Below are 18,828 nucleotides of genomic sequence, written 5' to 3'. Positions count from 1 at the left end.
TAGGGATGGGCTTTTAGGGTGGAACACAGAAGACAGCTACAAGAACCTGACCTTCTCAGACAGTACTGCTGAGTTCCAGGTTGGTCTGTGATCAGTTGTGTAGACACACAACTGAGGTTTTCCTCTTTGGGAAAGTTTGTGTCATCGGGTTCCTTCAGAGGAACTGCTCAGTTTCTTTATTGCTGAATGTTTAGTGACGTTAGTCTCTTGCCCATCATGTCTTAGGATAGGTTTGTAATGCCTACACAGAAACAATTTTGCAATAGCTCTTAGAACATGAATCTTTTTCCTCTTTTTCACTAACCTTTGGTCTGAGAATTGGTTGAAGATGGTAGAGCATGTAAGAAGGAATTGTGGGAGAAGGTGTCATTAATAGAATAAAAAAAGGCTAGATTTTCTGGAGCATTTGGACCTAGAGCAGGTGAAGATTAAGTGTGTGGGAAGGATGACAGCAGGGAGAGCAGAGAGCTGTGGCTTATCTGTCACTATAGCCCTGTAGTTACTTGGCCTCCTGGAATCACAGCAGTGCATGCCATGCAGTTTGTATGGGGTGCTCCCTTTATTGTCACAGATGTCTGATGTGTGGAAATGTAACAACAGGGCTGACTGAAGCTCAGAGACTCCCCTTTGTCCTTGTAGTTGTTCTGAAGTAGAAATGGTGAATAAGACTGTTACTGTACTTCCAGCTTGGCACTTGGTTCTGTCAGTGGCCATGCACGGCAGTGCCCACACCTCGGGGTGATCTGGGTGGATGCACACGCTGATATCAACACGCCTCTCACAACTCAGTCTGGAAGCCTCCATGGACAGCCTCTCTCATTTCTCCTAAGGGAGCTTCAAGATAAAGTGAGTATCCTGATTGTAGTTATCCTACATGGCAACCTCAGAGCATTGCACCATTGCTGATGTGAGGTTCTTTCTTACCTGCTGCAAATGCAGATCTTTTCTATCAGAGTACAAGGAACAATATGTATTACTGTGTGTGTACACATGCACACATACATACAAGTGCCACAAACACGTGCAAACCCAGATACAGACACACTTAGAGACACCAGTGAGAAAAAGCTTTTCTTTCTGTTTGCACCCTTGTGGGCTGCACAGTGAGCTGCACACAGCAGCTGACTGTGGTGCTGCTCCTGAGTCACTGAGCAGCGTTGTTGCCGAGGCTGGGCAATGGCAGCATTGCTGCCAGCTGAGCAGGAACCTCCCCTGAGCCAGCCTGTGAGAGCCCAGCTGAGCTCACCTCCAGGAACAGCTGGTTCCTGCATACCTCATGCTGCTTCTGCTTAGTTTGGCTCTTCCATGTTTTGACAACCTTGGGGGCTGACAGGGGCTGTTCCTCTATGATCTCTCCTAACTGGCTGCTCTGGTGTTGGCTGCACTGTAAATATTACAAATCAAAACAGCTGGAACTGCTTGCAGTGAGCTTTTAAAGAGAGAGAGCAGTTTCCTGGGGCACATGGAATGTGCATGGCCCGTTTTTGCTGCTGTCAAGATGCTAAACAGTAGGCTGACCTAAGGCCAAGGTACCTGCCTGGCTCAGCTGTGGGCTGTGTCAGGGACTGCAGCACCTGTTCAGTGAGCAGCAGCAGAACTTTGATACAACAATCTGCTTCTGCTGAAGCTTAGGCTGGAGAGTGAGAGCAGGATCAGCAACTGCATCTTGAGAATGGATGCTGGAGCTGCAGAAAACCTGACTGCGTTACTTTGGCACTCTGCACTGCTAGTGTTTGCTCCTGATTTTCTCATTTTCTCTGACAAATTTGGGGTGCTGTGTTGCTGGAAGTATACCCTTTCCAAGCAAGAACAAGCATGTTTAAATCTGTATGGCTACTGAAGATACCATTGCATCAGTTTTTGTTCAGCATGGCAACACTGCAGTCCTCTCATAAAGCTCTTCTGCCTTTTCTCCTGCAAATTCTTTTGAATTATTTCCATCTGTAAATCAATAGAATCATCTGGTGCTTTTAGATACTTCACTCTTTCTAGTCATTCTTATGTGGTCTCTACAAACATGTTGGAATTCCCAAAGTAATGCAAAACTAATGGGGCTTTTTGGAACACCCCCTGAACATGAAAAGGTTAATATAAAAGGTTACTGTATTTCTATTTTTTTGCCTTTAAGTTAAAGGGGGTGATATTTTTTTCCTTTTTGACACCTGTACACACTTTCTCAAGGGAGATAAGTAGAGAAAGAGAAAATTTTGTGAATTTTAGAGCTCACTTAAGGTGAACAGTTTATGGCTTGGGGGAAACAACAAAACTAAAAGTTTGGTGATAGGTGAGAAACAAGATATTGGTCTGCTGGGTTCCAGTTCTTGAGCAGCATAGAAAAGCAGTAATTTTTTACAATTATTGGGATTTTTTTTGACGTGCTAAAAAAATACCTGTAAGCCTTCTGGGGTCATGGGGGAGCAGGCCTTTCTTGCGAGCAGCAGTAGTGAATAAAGAATAAGATTAGGCTATGCTTAGGGGCAAGCTACTCAGGCATGGTGCTGGTTATGGGATCTTGTCACAAGCCCACCTGAACTCCAGTAGTCCAGATGCCTGTGCAGAAGCAGCTCAGACAAGGCCTGGCTGTGCAGGTGCACAAACAGGCATGTGCTTTCACTCAGGGGGGCTTTCTTACCCTACTGTATTCCTGTTTAGAGGGGGGAAAACTAACATCAGTCCTGCTGGTACCACGAGGCTTCTACAACTATGAATTTTTAAACAGCTCTTTAGCAGTAGCAGAATGTGCCTTTGACAATGGTTTGTCCAGCTAATACCCCTCTGACTCTCAGGAGCAAACCATTATATGTGCAGAATGCATATGACTCACCCTCTTACTCTCATCCAGTACAGCAGCTGAGTCAATAATGGGAGAAAAAAAAATCATCATCCTCCTTTCCTGACTGCTTCAGGACTCCTGGAACCATCCAAACTCACAAACTGCTATTAACACCTTCCCATGAAAATGCCTGCACCTCTGGCTTTACTATCAACAACTCCTTTCCCATTGTAACAAAGCAAAGAACCTGTCAAAGGCAATTAATACATTCAATTTTATTTATTTACAAAGAGGTGTAATTGAAATTGCAGTATTAAATCTACTGAATCATTAATACTAGAGAGTATCTGATAATGTTATCATTACTATGCTCAGTTTATGATGTGGGGATGATGAATTTTGCATAATTAATTTTCGAAACCGGAATTTATTTTTCCTAGTGATCTCCTATTCATTTATCCCTCTTCTTAATTTATGACTGGAGAAGTTTCAGGTCATTGTCTTAGAGTAGCAAATACTTTATAATCTGTGCTAATTTAACCCAATGTAATTAAATATAGCTATGGGTGTGTTCACCTTTAAAAACATCCACTATTGGAATTAGAATAATTAGTAATTGAGAAGTCTAAGAGGGAAACAAAACTTTCTAGCCACCTGACAGCTGTGTTGGCTGTAGCCATTTTCAGAGCTAGGAGAATAAGAGAAATTTGACTTAATTTAAATCACTCTTAAAATTAGTAGGTATTACTAACTGAAAGGTTTTATAATTCCATACCATGACTATTTAATTACCAAAGCTGAAAAATGATGACTTCATAATCTTTCAGTTGCTGTCCTAAACCTACTCTCTTCAATTCTACATCAAAATCCAGCATGATGTAGCCCACTGTGGAGGCCCAACTTCTTGCCCTGCTTTCCCCCCCTCTTTTATTTTTTCTTTTTTTCAACTTCCCACTTTGAATTTATACATCTTTAATACTGTTTTTGTAAGTTTCATGACTTTGATAGTTCTCCTGAAAAGATACAGCTGCCTTGGTTTTCATTCTTCCACCAAAGCATAATGTACTGGGTAAGTCACAGAGCATCACCATTAAGTGCCCTGTGTAAGTGATCTACATCTGGGTATCCATTCAGCATTCCTCCTTACACTCACAGATGCAAGTTACCTATTGCTCATGAATTCAGGCTTTTTAGTCCTTCTCCTCTTCAAACTGGAAAATGGAGAAGAGTTAAAAACTTCATCCATTAACATTCAACTCATATAAATAATAAGCTACAGTCATATCACTTTACCTGAGTTGAACATAGGAATGAAGGTAAGGACTGATTACATAAAGCCAAACCCTCAAGAGCAGAAGTTCCTCTATTTAGAGAAAGAAAGGATGCTATAAATCAATACAAAATTTTCAGGGAAGCATTGAATAGCATTTTGTGAAGTATGTCATTTAACTGATCTAATACCAAACCTTTCTCTGTAGGTACCACAACTTCCTGGCTTTTCCTGGCTAAAGCCCTGCCTTTCAGCATCTGATATTGTGTACATTGGTTTGAGGGATGTGGATCCTGCTGAGTAGTAAGTTGGTTTAGATTAAACTATTTTTGTAAAGGCTGAAATAATAAGCTGAACGTCACATCCATAAGAATTGCTGGATTTCAGCTTAAACCAATAATGATTGTTTAATTTAAAAAAATTATTTTCACAGCTATATTTTGAAAAACTTTGATATCCAGTATTTTTCCATGAGGGATATCGATCGCCTTGGAATTCAAAAAGTTATGGAAAGAACCTTTGAACGACTGATGGGCAGGTAATGAACTATTATCTAATTTAAACTGCTCTTGTTGAACATCTGCTTTCCTGAAAGTTATTTAAGTGCAGGTCACTTGATGTAAGGCGGCCCTACAGAACTGTGACAGTGTCCAGGATACAGGGAAGTCTGAGCACTGGAGCCATTTCAGTGTTTGCAGAAGGCTGGGACAGGTTACAACTCACTACAGCTGTGGCTCCGTTTTATACTGTTTGGTTCTGTTAAGTAATTCTGCATTTTCTGCAGCTTGACAAGATGTTTGAATCAGCTCAGAGTGCAGGATACACATTATATTTTTAAAAATACATACAGCAACTTTGGCAGTAACTTGAAATGAGCTGTTGGTATAGGAAGTGGAAGCATTTGATGGCTTCCTCCTTGGACTGCTCACACACAATGTCCTGATGGTGGCTGCCAGTGCAGTGCTCACTTTAACCACTCCCTTACTGCAGTTCACTACTGCCACCTTTGTGACCCTTGCTCAAGTTTGGGGAAGTCACGCTAGGAGCTGGGAGAGGGTCACTTAGAAAGGGTAACCTCTCCCACAGGTTAGAACATGAACTGCATGCTGCTGTTTTCTCAAGGTGTGCTCACCCTTCCTAGCTGCAGCTGTGCCAAGTAAAGGAGATGATAATCCAGATGCTTCTCCTTACTGTGCATCTGCAGTATGTTGGAAGTATGCAGTCTGCCACTTAAATAATTCATGTGAGTGACAAGCAGGGTCCAGTTTATTAAGCTGTCATCAGCTGGTAGATGCTATAGTAAGTAACTAACATTTTAGGTTTGAGATTATCCTTTACTACTTCAGCAGTTAGGCTACATGGCAGGGATTGGACACAGCCTTTAAGTATTGACCTGAAAAATGCTCATCTTGATGAACTGTCAGTAAATCCTTGAGCTCGGTGCTTCCTCCATCCTAGCTGCCATGCACATCAGTGTTTCAGCCTTCACCCTGGCTTTCTGTACAAAAGGAGAAAAGGCTGCATTGTATCATACACTTCTCTACATCAATGCACTAAGATGGCAAATACCAGTTAAGATAGTTTTGGTTGAAGTACTTATCTTCAACCAAATCCTTGCTGAGTAGATGCTTTTATAATGTATACAAGACACGGTTCAAGGAGCTTGATGCTAACTTTTCTGATTAGCCTAGACAGTAAGAAATGCACATAGAAAATAATTTAAGGCTCTAAGATTGCTTTTCTTGTTTTATTCTGTCTCAGGAGACAGAGACCAATTCACCTGAGTTTTGACATCGATGCTTTTGATCCCTCACTGGCTCCAGCAACGGGGACTCCTGTTCTAGGTGGATTAACTTACAGAGAAGGCATGTACATCACAGAGGAAATACACAACACAGGTAGGAGCTGACCAGCAGTATGGGGCTAAGCAAGAACAGGACAAACTACCCAGAGCTCATACTGGTTATGTTTTTCTGGTATAAATAGGTAGTAAGTGTAGTGAAAGCAAAGGTGCCTGCAAAGTCAATTCAGCCTTCAGTAAGGGAAAAAGAAGTCCTGTGATTGGGCAATTCCCTTGGTGTTGGAAGCATCTTAATCAGCAATAACTTCAGCTTAGCAAAAGAAAATACACAATATGTTAACAGCTAATGTCAAAAATGTGTAATACTGCTCCCTAATCCTAAGCACATGAGGCAAGATGTGAAAATGGGCATCTGGAATACAAAAATGGGTGCAAACAATCTTAAATAGTCTGAAGTTCTGTTCTAGGATTCAAGACTAACAAATCAAGCTTTCATAAAATATACTGCAGTTGATTTAATATATGAGGACTTTTCATCTTATTACCATCAAGTTTTTATTTGATATGTTTAAACAATATTATTTGCAGTAAAAGAAGGTTAAAAAAATCCCAACCAGACAATAGTCTATAGATTCAAGAACAAGATGGCAAAAGAATACAAAGTGAGACTATTTTATAACCCCTCATTTTTGGACTGGGAGAAAAAAAGTTCCTCTCATAAATGTGTATGGAACATCAAACGTTTTTCCTGAATGCTGAAAGCACAAATGAGTGAGGTAGTGATGATGCAAGAAAGAACCAAATTAAAAACACAAATTTGCAATTGAGAACAAACTTCATCCCTTGAGTGCCAATTTTACTTGTCTAAGGGGTCGAGCAGGTCACAAACCCAAATACCAGACTTGCTACAATGAACAAAAGGCTGTGAACAAAACCGTGCAGAAGACTGTACCCTTTGTCAGAGTAACAAAGCTGCAAATCATTTTCACAGGAATGCTTTCAGCTGTAGACATGGTTGAAGTCAATCCACTGCTTGGAGCTTCTCAAGAGGCAGTGAAAGCAACTGCTCGCCTTGCAGTCGATGTGATAGCAACGTGCTTTGGGCAGACCAGGGAAGGAGCACACATCGCTTTCGATGGACTCCCAACACCCAGCTCTCCAGATGAATCTGACAGTGAAGAGCAAGTGAGGATTTAAGAACCCATGTTGGATATATTGGACACTACAGAGCTCTGCTGAGGCACTTGAGTGGACAGATTGTCAACACTTGGCAAATACTGTTAACGTCTCAATTTTTAAATAAACTAGCTTTTCCATTGATCAGTGGCTACTTTATTACATAGCAAGATTTATTCATTTAGTTAAGTATATACAAAATGAGACAATAAAATATTTATTACCTTCTTATTAATCTTACCAGTAGTTCAAGCCTGTTTCTTTTTACTCCCATTCTCTGTCTTTCAAGTGTCAGTACAGTTTCAGTTGAATGTGCTGTCTCATGACTCAGTTCAACCCTCAGACAGGCAAAGGGAGCAGATAGCCCATCCTATTCCTCATCAGTGGAAAAGCTCATCTTGGTCATGAAGGTTCATTTCTTGCGAAAGAACTTGAAGTAGACCACACCTCCTAGGATGGCCAGTTCCAGGATGATGATAATTGACAGCAGCAACTTATTTGTGGTTATTCTAGAGTTAAAAAATAAAAACCCAAGGGTTTTTTTTTCAGCTTGTTTACGAAAGCAGATTCTAGATTCAGATCACCATCTTCCCTTCCCTGTTTCAGCAAGACCACACTGTGCTTTTCAAAAAGCTCTCAACAAGCAGAAAGGGCCAAACTCAATAGTTCATTACTCATGTCGTCCTGGAAATTCTGTTTGAATCTCCCATTTCAGCAGTAGCAGTTCTGTTCCTTTTCCCCTGTCCCACAGAAGGCAGATAATTGCTCTACATGTGCCTACTGCTTCAGTCAAGCAAAGAGGAAAACAATACCTGAAGTCCTGTGCTAAAAAAACCCTCATTGTGGTGCTTTTACTTGGAACTGTGGTGCTGAAGGAAAACTAAAATCTCAAAATAATAAATTACTTTTACTCTTGAAAAGTAGACAGTTACGACAACTTCCTTTAGCAATGGGCATAAAGGAAAGGTTGGGAGGAGATAAGTACCTGTGGGGAATACAGTCTATGAACTGCGTTTTTAAGGCTAATTAAACAATATAGCTAAACTGCAAATCCACTTAAGAAGTCAAAGTTTTAACCATCAAAATCATACATTCTCTGGCTCAGAGTGTCTCATGGGCCAGCCTAGGCCTTTGGTATGGGCATTGGTATGGGCTAAACAGCCCAATGCTGCAGTGATTTATGGCACAGCTTTTCCCAACCTGAATGAGTGGCATCTGAAAGCACCATGAGCAAGTCACTGTAACTTGCTTCTGCCCTCACCATGGTTTGGATGGTTAAAGACCCCACAACATCCTGACCAAACAGCACACATTCAGTGCTGTTCAGCCTTTTACTCCATTAAGCAATTACCAGCAAGGAAAACACACAAATTAGCATCTGCATGTGTGCTATGGGCACACATTCTGTTTGCACATTTCCTAAAACCTCCCTGCAGTCCCAGCTGACATTGTGTTTTTCCCCAGGATTTCTATTAAATCCAGCAGGCACCAATGGCCCATGCTGCTGTCAGCCACACCACTCACCTCCGAGACATCGAGCGCAGAATCTTGCGACTCTTGCTCAAGTTCTCACTTGTATTCACCAACTGAGGAGAGACAGAAGTTACTTGTCAGTTAACAAAGCACACATCAACCCTGGAAAGATGCACATGAAAGCAGCTGGTGTTGAAATGTAATGAATTATAGAACCAAGGATGACCATATCCTCTCAAAATGGAGACACAACATTGTTTTCTACCCACAATAGCAGCCTCTTTTCTAAGGAGAAATTAAGACTTTTCTGTATACTTTCCCTTAGATACATACAAAGATCTGCAATTTGAGACCACTTTCTGCCTCTTTAATTAATATACAAATATCAGGAAAGTGGTATTAACTTTTCATTAAGTTTTATTTCTGTTAACACCAGAAGAAAGTGATACTGATGTGTTCATCCCAGTGCGTATCAAAGTGTTTGAAATGCTGCCCAAGTTCTATCACAGAAAGAACTCTGCTGCACTCAGAGGTCTAAGTGACCCAGTGGGTACAAGCTCTGAGCTGTTAATGGGTAATCCATTTCAGCTTTGTATTGTCCAGAAATGAACTGCCCAGAATACCCAGTCAGCTATTAAGAAACATGCAGTGAAGTGAGGTTATGGACAACTAAAAAAGCTGTTGCTTCACAGACACAATTCATGATGCATGGCCACTGGTCTCCAGGTAACATTTCACTATTCCACTTCCAAACATTCTAGGGAAGTGAAGGGTGAGCCAGGTCACTTACATCACAGACACCAGCCTGCACAATTCCTCTGTAGTTTAACATATTGCCCTCAACTGCAAAACTCCTTGTATGTTTCTTTGCACTGAGCTGGACAAAGCTGGGAAGAAAACTATTAAGTCCATTGGGAGCTTAGTAGATTTCCAATCTTCACTATGAAAGAACAAGTAAGAAAAAAGACTGCTTCCAGCTGGAATGTGTGGTTCACACAATTCCACAGTTCATTGCCAAAGAGGCTCACAATAGAAGTCACAGACCCTGTTTAGTGCTGAACACAGCAGTGATGGGTTAACAGTTGGACTCAATGATTTTTAAGGCCTTTTCCAAGCTAAACAAATCTATTCTTATGTGAATCATCTGTTGAGAGACTGTAATGCCTGAAGGAGTGTAATATTTTTTATTAGCTAAAGGACAAAAACTATACCTACAAATCTTAAGATCAATTTCATATCCTGCTTTCTAACAGAAATTTTGGAACAGACAAATCAAATTCTGACTGAAATTACAGAACTATTTAAATTAAAAAGCCACAGGCTTTGTTGCAATGAGTAGAAAGAACTCCCAAAAGCAGGGGTATGCTTTATGTTTCGGCTGAGTGGGCTTATTTGCCAAAATCAGTGTCCCCTGAAGTCATCCACCTAAAAGCTTTGTACTCGGGATCCCTTGCACACACACAGTTTGTTAGTTCAAAAATAAAATTGTCAGGTTTGCATATGTGTGCAAACAAAACAAGTGAACTAGATTTTGAAGCTTTCACAGCAGAAGCAGAGCTTGTTGAACCAGGGATGAGGAATAGACAACTTCTCTGACATTTTCTCTCTCCCTGCAAATATTGGAAAGCTAGTAATTAAGTAATTAGTGTTCTACTAAATTTAATTTCATTAAAAAACTTGCTAACTGCTTCCAAAATCTTAAATTTAACTAGTAACCTAGTAACAAGGCAACTCCTTAACAATTTTCTAATCTGCAACTTTTTCAGTAATGCTATTTTTTCTAGCAGATCTATAGGTGTGATCTCCCATCTTGCACAGACACAGCAGCAGACATTTGACCACCATGCTTTGGACACTTCTATAGTAATTATTTTTCTTTTATGAGAACATAGAGAAATGTGGGAGATATCCAGTTGGATGACTACACCTAGGAAGGTCCCTGAGAGCAATTACTGGCAGAGAGTTGCCACTGAGTGACATCAGATTGTTTCCGAGCAGTGCCCAGGCTCCCGCTTACCCTGCTCTTGGTGCGCTCCAGCTGCTCCCGCTGCTCCCCGAGCTCCTCGATGATGTCCGTGCCAATCTGGTCGGTTTCAGCAGCGATTCGGTGCGAGCGCTCGATGCTCTCGCTGGCTCGGTTCAGGCTGTCTGTGCCCTGGAGAAGCAGCACCCTCTGGGACTGCAGGTTAGTCTGAAAAATAACGGATGCTTAACTATTAAGCACAAATACAGAAGTATTGGGCTTGTGACATTAAAAAGTTAGAATGTGACTCCATAGGCCGTCCATTTGTATTAGCTGTACATACTTCTTATGTTTACTGATGCAACCCAGTTAATTTTGGCTGAGCCTTGTTCACCTTTGTCGTGGGGACAAAGATTATGACCAAATCTGGTTAAATCTCTAAAAAGGATACAGCACTGAAGAGTTAAAACAGTTCCAAAAAACTGTCTTTGTAGCAATTTACTTTTCCATCAAAGAATATTTACATGAAATTAGTATCTTTCTTTTCCAGATGCAAACTTTTATCTTCCATTCACATCTAAAGTCAGCCTTATTTTCGACTTCATAGTTGGTTGCCAGGGAAATCTTTAAGAGTTTACAGTCAAAAGGATTAGGAACAAACAGCACTAACAGATGGGCTGCTAAGTAACACAGATCCTCTTTTCATGCCAATAGCCTGGGCTAGAGGATAAGGAATGTTTGCTGACCTTGGGGTCAGAAGGTAGCTCAAAATAAAGTGTTTTCTTAAGCTTCAGAAAGTCTAATCTATCACCCTGCTCTCAGGTTTTAGAGTAATCAGTCAAGAGGAATCAAATGCAAAAATTTCCCAAGCCACAGCAGAAGCAAATATTAAGCAAAGAATCTCCGTCAAAACTGGCCTCATCTAAGGCAGAAAATGAAAAGCCCACCTCCATGAACTTTCTGTACAGATGACAGCACTTTGAAGACAACAAGGAGATTCAGTCTCACTAGCTCGGATATGTCTAAGCCTATCTGGTAAACAAGAAATTGGTGTAATTTTTGCATTGTTGCAGCAAAACCATACTGAAATATGTGCTAGAGGAAAAATCCTTATATTTTCTGCAATTATTTAGACTAACATCGCTTAAAAGATAATTCTGTGAAAGAACTTATACAATGCATGATTCACACTTTGCTGGTTTTGGAGATTAGAACTAGGTGAATTAACCTTTTTTTCATTAAGTAGAACCACTTCTGTGTTTTCCCTTCTGTAGGAAGGGAAACCTGTGGAATGATCAAACAAAGAGTTTCGGTACAGAATGTTGCGCAAATTACTAACCACATAAGGAGTTCCATTTTGATTACATTCCTATCTTTTAGAACAGAAAAGCTCTCCTCTGAGTTCCAGGTGTTTTTTCTCCTCCCTAAGATATTCATGTTACATGCAGATATATATACAAGGAGTTATAAAAGCACAGAGGTGGCTTAAAGTAGAAACACTGTAAACAACGCATCTGCAATACTGCTTTTGCACAATCACAGCACAGTTAAATCAAGTTGACATCTAATCCTTACACTCTGTTCATTTTCTGTGGCAAAGATTCCATATTTTGTATCGCCTTGGTTTCCACGGCCCAACCCCAAATCTGTGCTTCTCATCTCCCTCTGGAACATGGACAGGTCTCTCCTGTAGGCTCGGATTTTGCTCATCATTTGGTTGCGGAAAGGCACAGGAGCGTACTTCAGCTCTTCCTCCATTTCCCGCAGCTTTAACAAAAGAAAGCATGTTTATTCCTTAAAGCACCAAATCTATTCTTAGCAGCAGCCATACTCACAACTCAGCACCAGATGAAGGGATTACACATGTTTGTGTTGGACTGGCTGAGGGGGACAACCCTAAACCCCACACTCCATCTGGTACTGAGTATACCACACTACCCAATGCTGTTGAGCCCATGTGCATTTTCAGATACACAACACTGCAATAGAAACAAACAAAACATCCAAAGCTTAAATGCTTGATTTTTTTTTTCTCTAAAATATCACTCTAAATTTCAAAATTTTCAGTTCTTACTTTCTTATAGTTTAAGCATTTATAGGATGGGTATCAGCTTTCTATTACATCTGTGCAACAGAGACAGAATCATAGGATAGCTTGGTTTGGAAGAAACCATAAAGACCACCTCGTTCCAACACCCCTGCCATGGGTAAGGACACCTTCCACTAGACTGGGTTGAATACTGTCCTTGAATACTTCCAGGGATGGGGCATCCAGGGACATCATCCTGATGCCAGGGTGGGGCATTACCTGGTACTTCACCTGACTGTTATGACTTTTCCAAATGCCATGGACAGTGGCTTAGCAACTACATCAGCAAATTCCCTCAGGACTCTGGGATGCATCTCATCAGGTCCCACAGATGTATGTATGTTCAGGTTTCTCATGTGGTCATGAACCTGGTCATCCTCTAAAGGAAGAAATTTGCTCCCACAGTCCTGGCATGGCAGTCCACTAACCAAAGAGATTGGGAAAAGAGGCTACTGTTGAAGATTGAGGTAAACAAGATGCTGAGTACCTCAGCCATCTCTTCATTCATATCTATTGCATGGGTGGTACAGCATTAAATTCATGCTCTGAACATCCAGATTTAGCAACTGGAGTTAAGATCTGCAAGCCCCGAGATTCTGGATGCATGAATTTTCATATCAACTTCTAGTGACAGCTGCAACAAATTCAAAATGCTTAAAGCTGTATGCCAACATGAGCTCTCACAGCAGGAGCTCCACATCTCCTACATCACCTAGTGGCACCCGTCAATAAACCTCAGTAAGTTAGGGGAATAAATGTTCAGCTGTGACCAAAAAACAACCTAACAAACTGTACACTGAAATATTAAAAAAAAGGTTAATCTATAACGTCTTCTTTCAAAAGACAAGTCACATGGCTTTTTTGGTGCTTTCCATATCACCTGCTGTCCAGCAAGCCTATACACTACTACAGAAAGATCAGACAGGCTAAGACCAACATGAAAAAAGATGGCAGGGCAATAAAAAACCCCAGGCAGCAGATTCTCTACATTCCTGCCCTAAAACCTCTAGCAATTTCAATTGCACCTTCACCACTCTACTTTTTTCAACAAAGTGAAGCAGTTATCAAAACTGAGCATTAAAAAACCCCTCAAAAATACGTAAGAATATGTGTCTATATTTATGTATGCATATAAGTATACACAAGAGTCTTAACACACACACCTATCAGATAAATCATCAAACAGTAAAAAGCTTAAACTCCTGCCTGCAGAATAGGATCCATAAAAAAGTAACATTTGTAAGTACTGTCCTTTAAGACAGCAGGAAGGATTGTCCTTCCGACCATCAGGAAGGCTGGAAGCCTCACACTCACCGTCTCGTTGGCTTCACGCTGCTTCTCATCAAATTCTCGAACCAGCTTTTTCTTCTCCTCTGGGAAAATAAAACCAGTATGTCAGATAAACTGTAGAAAAATGACAACAGAACTCCAACTCAATCCATTAAAAACAAGGAAGCTGCCACAGATGGCTGGCTGCAGAGCACCAGGTCAAAATTTATCTCAAATGGGAACAGCTTGTTCTTATGACAACTTTTCAGATGGGAGTGGGGCAAGAGAGTAGAAACTGCTCTTTCAAATGCTGAACACTGCCTCTGGTAGACAAAAAAAATAATTTTTCAAATATTTTTCTGACCTACTGTCCTTCAGTGTCTACTAACAGAATTGCATGTTGAAAAACATTTAGTGTGAAAGAACAGCAAAGACACATTGGTAAAGAGCTCATAAATATATTACTTATTTTTTGGAAACACTTGGCAAGATTACTGAAGGCTGAAACTAAAATTTGGATTTGAACAGAACATCAGGTCAATCTACATTCTCAAGTTAGTCCTGAAGGTCCTGGCAGATCTGGCACTCTGCATTCCTCTGGTCATAAAGTACCTAAGTACATAGGATAAGCATTCCAGAGTTCTCTGAGATAAAAGATGTCACCAAGGTATCACCTCAGGTTCACAGACTAAAGCCCAAATGCTTCCCTCTTGTGGAATGACATGAATTGTTTGAATCAGCCAACAACACTACATGTTTTAGTTGTTTGAGACAGCAATTTACCCAGATCTGTGTACCTAGGGCTTTGGAGACCACAGAATGGGTTTCACTGCTATTACTCTAGTTTTAAACAAGACTTTAATGCATGTATTTTTATATCATATCATATCATAACATATCATATCATATCATATCATATCATATCATATCATATCAATCTCTCTAACATCCACCATCAATGAAACTCTAAAGCTGAAACTTTCCTTATCTCAACTGAGCAAAAACACATGTTCTGTAATCTTTTGCAAAAGCACTGAAGATGAACACCAGAGGGCTGTTGTAGAGTACTGCAAACAAAACTTAATTCTGTCAGAAATCTGATAATTATGCACCTAACTTAATTCACCTCTTTCAAAAGAGTATTATTATTCAGTCTTAAACAAAATTCTAGGAAGCAGAAAATGCAGACTGCCCTCTTGGTAAAACTCCTCCAATTTGATTAAAGACAAAATTACACACAACATTATAAAAACATCATCGCAGTAAAAAAATTCACTTGATAATGCCTTTTGGTAAGAATGGTCCTCTGCAAAAGAAGTAGCTTTTAAACCACTGAGAGCTCAACAGAAGATAGGAAAAAACTTGGTGTGTTCAGGAAACTGGCATAAAGCTCCTCTCACATATACAACACACCTAAGCTGTAGGCTTTCCTTCTCGGTTCAAATTCAGACTAAGCCCAGAATTTGAACTGGGGAGAACTTAAGACAGAACTAAAACCCATCATCTAAAGAAGCAGCTGTGGTCTCATGTAGCACATGGGATTATTACAGACTAAGCTACATCATGGCTGTTGATATATTACACATCAGCTGGTATCAGGAAATGCAATTTCACATCCCAGTTTATTCAGAGGGAAATGCTGACTTAAGAGGTTCTTAAATATACTCTCCTCAACTTCCTCCATGATTTGCCACCATATACATTTGTGCTGATGCCATTGTTTGTGCAGCTGGGTTACAAGTGAAATCGTGGACATGAACTGTGGAAAAGTCAGTAATTTGTTTTGTACAGGTCATTTCACTAATCTGATTCAAGCAGTGCCCTCTTAAACCCACTTTGCTGTTTCAAAGTCACGGAAACCCATCACCAATGTGGAAAAGCAGCATTTCCCTGTACAGACTAATAAGATGCTGTACTTCTAAGCCTGCAGCCAAAGAAATGCCAGCTTCCAAATGACATAGAATCATGGAACGGTTTAAGAAAGCCAAGCAGCAATAGCTTGAGACCTTTCTGTTTACAGGCCAACAAGAAATCCAGCAATGTGGCTTGAAAACGTTCTGCTGGATCTGGCTGGTATCCAGAAACACCAAAATACACCGAGAGATTCCCTTGGTGTCGCTCTGCATTGAACCACAACTCAAAGCACACGGACATAACTCTAAAATGCTGCAGCAGTGCCTGTGCCAGGGCAGTTTTACCTACAAACTCATCAACATCTAACTGATTTATTTCCAATCAGTTACAAAGAGATTCAGTTGGAAAGTACAGCTAACTGAATTCATGTAGAGGAAGAGACATCATTTGAAACTTATCCAGACTGCTTCCCCTTTGTCATCTTGCTTATATAGAGTGAAACAGCATTTCCAAACCTCTTCCCCTCACAGAAGTCCCAAGGACCACAGGTTCTGTGTTGCTTTTGGAGCATGTGAATTGTCTTAAAAGAGTATTCCAAAGTCTCTTTTATCACGTCCTGAATATTTCAGCATCAGATGACTTGAAAAACAAATATACACTTCCCTCCTCCTAAGCACAAGAAGCAAACAAAGAACATTAGGAGAGTAGAATGACTCTACCAAATAGACAAAATCCTAGATGTTAAACTCTCTTAGAAACACTTCCAAAAAATAGTGCCAGGATTTTTGCAGCAAAAAAAATTTAAAGAATAGAACGGTTTTATTAAAATTTTTTTAGCATGTCTGAAAATTCAACTTACAATTATTTGCAATCTATTAAAAAAAAATCCCAAGTATTGCAGAAATAGTTGCCTGTAAATACTCCATTTAAGCCCATGGCTCAGAATCCATTGCACATGACTACCACAGTGTCAAGGAGACCTGACAAAGTTTTACTTCACCAAGAAACTGATCATGCTCATTTCTGTAGGAAAATAAGGAATTCTACCAGAAAAAGTATTGCTCCTTTTAAGTTTTTCACTCTTGCTGACCACTAGTGAAATTAAGTCAGGTTTGCAAGTTGTCGTTTGCAGGCTTCAACACCTTTCTTGTACCAAACTTCCTGGAAATGCTGATGACAAGGACTGTGACCCTGAATTTAACTCATTATTAAACAGAAAGCCAGGTAGGAAACAGGATGTTAAACATTTCATGCTCTGTGTTATCCAGTGCAGACTGGTATATTCTCAACAAACTGTCTTTATGATTTTACACAAAACTGATCAACTGAATGAACACTACAGCAGAACGTGGCTGACAGCCCTTGCCCATCGCTGGGGTACAAAACCTGAGCTGAACCACAGCAGCTCAGAGCAGCCTGGATTACATTTCTCATGGAAGGGTTCAGAGGCATTCAGTGACACTGGCAAAATTCTCCTTGTCACATTCTTGTCACATCTTTCTGGTTCACATAACTCTGCCAAGTATCAAGGACCAAATCAGAAGCACAGATCCTTACAAAGAAGCACTCTGTCACAGCATTTTACCCTCTGGTGTGGTATAAAGAACACTCATAAGACCACGTTGTGCTTCTAATATAACCTAATTCTAGTGTGGCTAGAATGATAGGTTTTCTGTATTTTGTGAGTACATAGTGCACAAACCAGACTTTTAAAACAGTCATTTAAAATGCAAACATTCTCCAACGCCATTCTACAGACACTTCTGGGAAGTTCTGACACTAAAAAGTGCTTCTATTTCTCCCAATGAGGTTTTAATTGTGAATACAACATAGCAAATTAAAAAAGGGGGGACAAGAACCCCAAACCCCCAAAGCACCGCAGTTATTACTGAATCACAGAATCAATCAGGCTGGAAAAGACCTCTGCAGTCATTGAGTCCAACCTGACCCTGTCAACTAGACCATGGCACTGATGCCACATCCAGTCTTTCCTTAAACACCTCCATGGAGGGTCACTCCACCGCCTCTCTGGGCAGCTCATCCCAATGCCTAATCACCCTTTTCTTCCTTACAACTTTAACTCCTCCTGGTGCAGCTTAAGATGACACACTGACAAACCACTGGCAAACTGGCTGCCCGGGAGAAGAGGCCGACCCGCACCCGGCTGCCGCCTCCTTTCAGGCGGCTGTGGAGAGCCAGGAGGTCACCCCTGAGCCTCCTGTTCTGCAGTTCAAACAGAGGCAGCGAGAAACAGCATCCAAATAACAACTCCTCCTCAGCATCCTGTGAACCTAGCACGGCACTGCTTGCCAGCGGAGATGGACTTTGCCAGAGCAGAGGAGCTGCAGGGGAGTGAAGCCACACCTGCAAAGCTGCGGGACATGGCAGCAGCACTCGGCAGAGCCACCCCCTCCTGCCGGCAAGCGCCCACCAGAAGCGACGTCCCCAGTCCCCACAACTGCAACCCCCCACACAAAGTCCTGAAGGGACACCGCCTTCCCAGCTGCTCGAAGGCGCCTGTCTAACGAGAGCCCCCGAACACTGCTGCCACGGCCCCGCAGCCGCCGGGGCACCTCCGGCCGGAGCGACCGCGGCCCCGCCCGTGCCCCGAGGGACGTCCGCTCCCCTCCCCGCCTCACCGGCCGCGCTGCCCCGCAGCCGCTCGGGGACGCCCCGCAGGTCCCCGTGCAGCCCGCGGAAGATCTCGTGCAGCCGCTCCAGGTGCTCCGAGGACGCGGACCCGCGGCCCGCCATGGCCCCACAGCCCCCGGCCCGGCCCGGCCCCGCCCGGCGCTTCCGCCGCCGGGGCCGCCTGGCGCACGGCCTGCTGGGAGCTGTAGTCCCGGACAGGCGGCCGTGCCGCACCGCGCGGGGCGCTCGTCCGCCGCCGCCACGGAGCGCCCCGGGCCGGCAGCGCCGGTGCGACCCGGGGCTCACCGGTACTGCTCCCAGGCTGGGCGCCTGCCCACGTGTGCACCGATACATGCCACTTGCCAGGGTTAATGACATGAACGGGGAGTTGTAAAAATGTGTTTCAATTGCCACTGCCGACAGCCGCCGCTGAGCTGTCCTGCAGACGTATCTCGGCTCCTTAACTGAGGAGCGCGTTTCAGAGTGTTCGAGGGACGCGGGACGCAGCAAACAGCAGAGGGCAGCAGGC

General features: G+C 42.1%; 2 protein-coding genes and 1 long non-coding RNA gene across 4 annotated transcripts in view; 2 read left to right on the top strand and 1 right to left on the bottom strand.

Moving 5' to 3' along the window:
- ARG2 (arginase 2) overlaps positions 1–7,260 on the top strand; it is a 20,264-nt gene extending 13,004 nt beyond the window's left edge. Inside the window, exons 4-8 of the mRNA XM_064424290.1 lie at positions 687–846; positions 4,252–4,346; positions 4,477–4,581; positions 5,805–5,941; positions 6,836–7,260. Coding sequence (XP_064280360.1) covers positions 687–846; positions 4,252–4,346; positions 4,477–4,581; positions 5,805–5,941; positions 6,836–7,041 — 703 coding nt within the window. The 3' untranslated portion in view covers positions 7,042–7,260. The remainder of the gene's footprint in view (positions 1–686; positions 847–4,251; positions 4,347–4,476; positions 4,582–5,804; positions 5,942–6,835) is intronic.
- On the bottom strand, positions 3,029–18,802 carry VTI1B (vesicle transport through interaction with t-SNAREs 1B). 2 transcript variants are annotated; one of them, XR_010364591.1, is made up of 7 exons: positions 18,308–18,802; positions 13,860–13,918; positions 12,032–12,223; positions 10,511–10,684; positions 8,545–8,606; positions 7,262–7,529; positions 3,029–5,541 (listed from the first exon to the last, which is right to left on the bottom strand). XR_010364591.1 is itself a non-coding variant. In XM_064424293.1 (6 exons), exons 1-6 carry the CDS (start codon positions 18,675–18,677, stop codon positions 7,433–7,435), a joined length of 954 nt encoding a protein of 317 aa, XP_064280363.1. In that variant the 5' UTR covers positions 18,678–18,802; the 3' UTR covers positions 6,355–7,432. The 2 variants fall into 2 exon arrangements, 1 of the variants encoding a protein (XP_064280363.1); XM_064424293.1 differs by lacking the exon at positions 3,029–5,541 and having other exon boundaries at positions 6,355–7,529.
- On the top strand, positions 9,124–12,030 carry LOC135303060 (uncharacterized). Its single transcript, XR_010364594.1, has 2 exons — positions 9,124–9,447; positions 10,379–12,030. It is a non-coding gene; the product is annotated as an uncharacterized LOC135303060 (long non-coding RNA).
- Positions 18,803–18,828: the final 26 nt, after the last annotated feature.

The sequence above is a fragment of the Passer domesticus genome, chromosome 6 (genome assembly GCF_036417665.1).
Source record: "Passer domesticus isolate bPasDom1 chromosome 6, bPasDom1.hap1, whole genome shotgun sequence".
In the NCBI taxonomy this organism is placed as follows: Eukaryota; Metazoa; Chordata; class Aves; order Passeriformes; family Passeridae; genus Passer; species Passer domesticus.
Note: the sequence above shows the minus strand (reverse complement) of the source record. Positions and strands in the feature narration are given on the sequence as shown.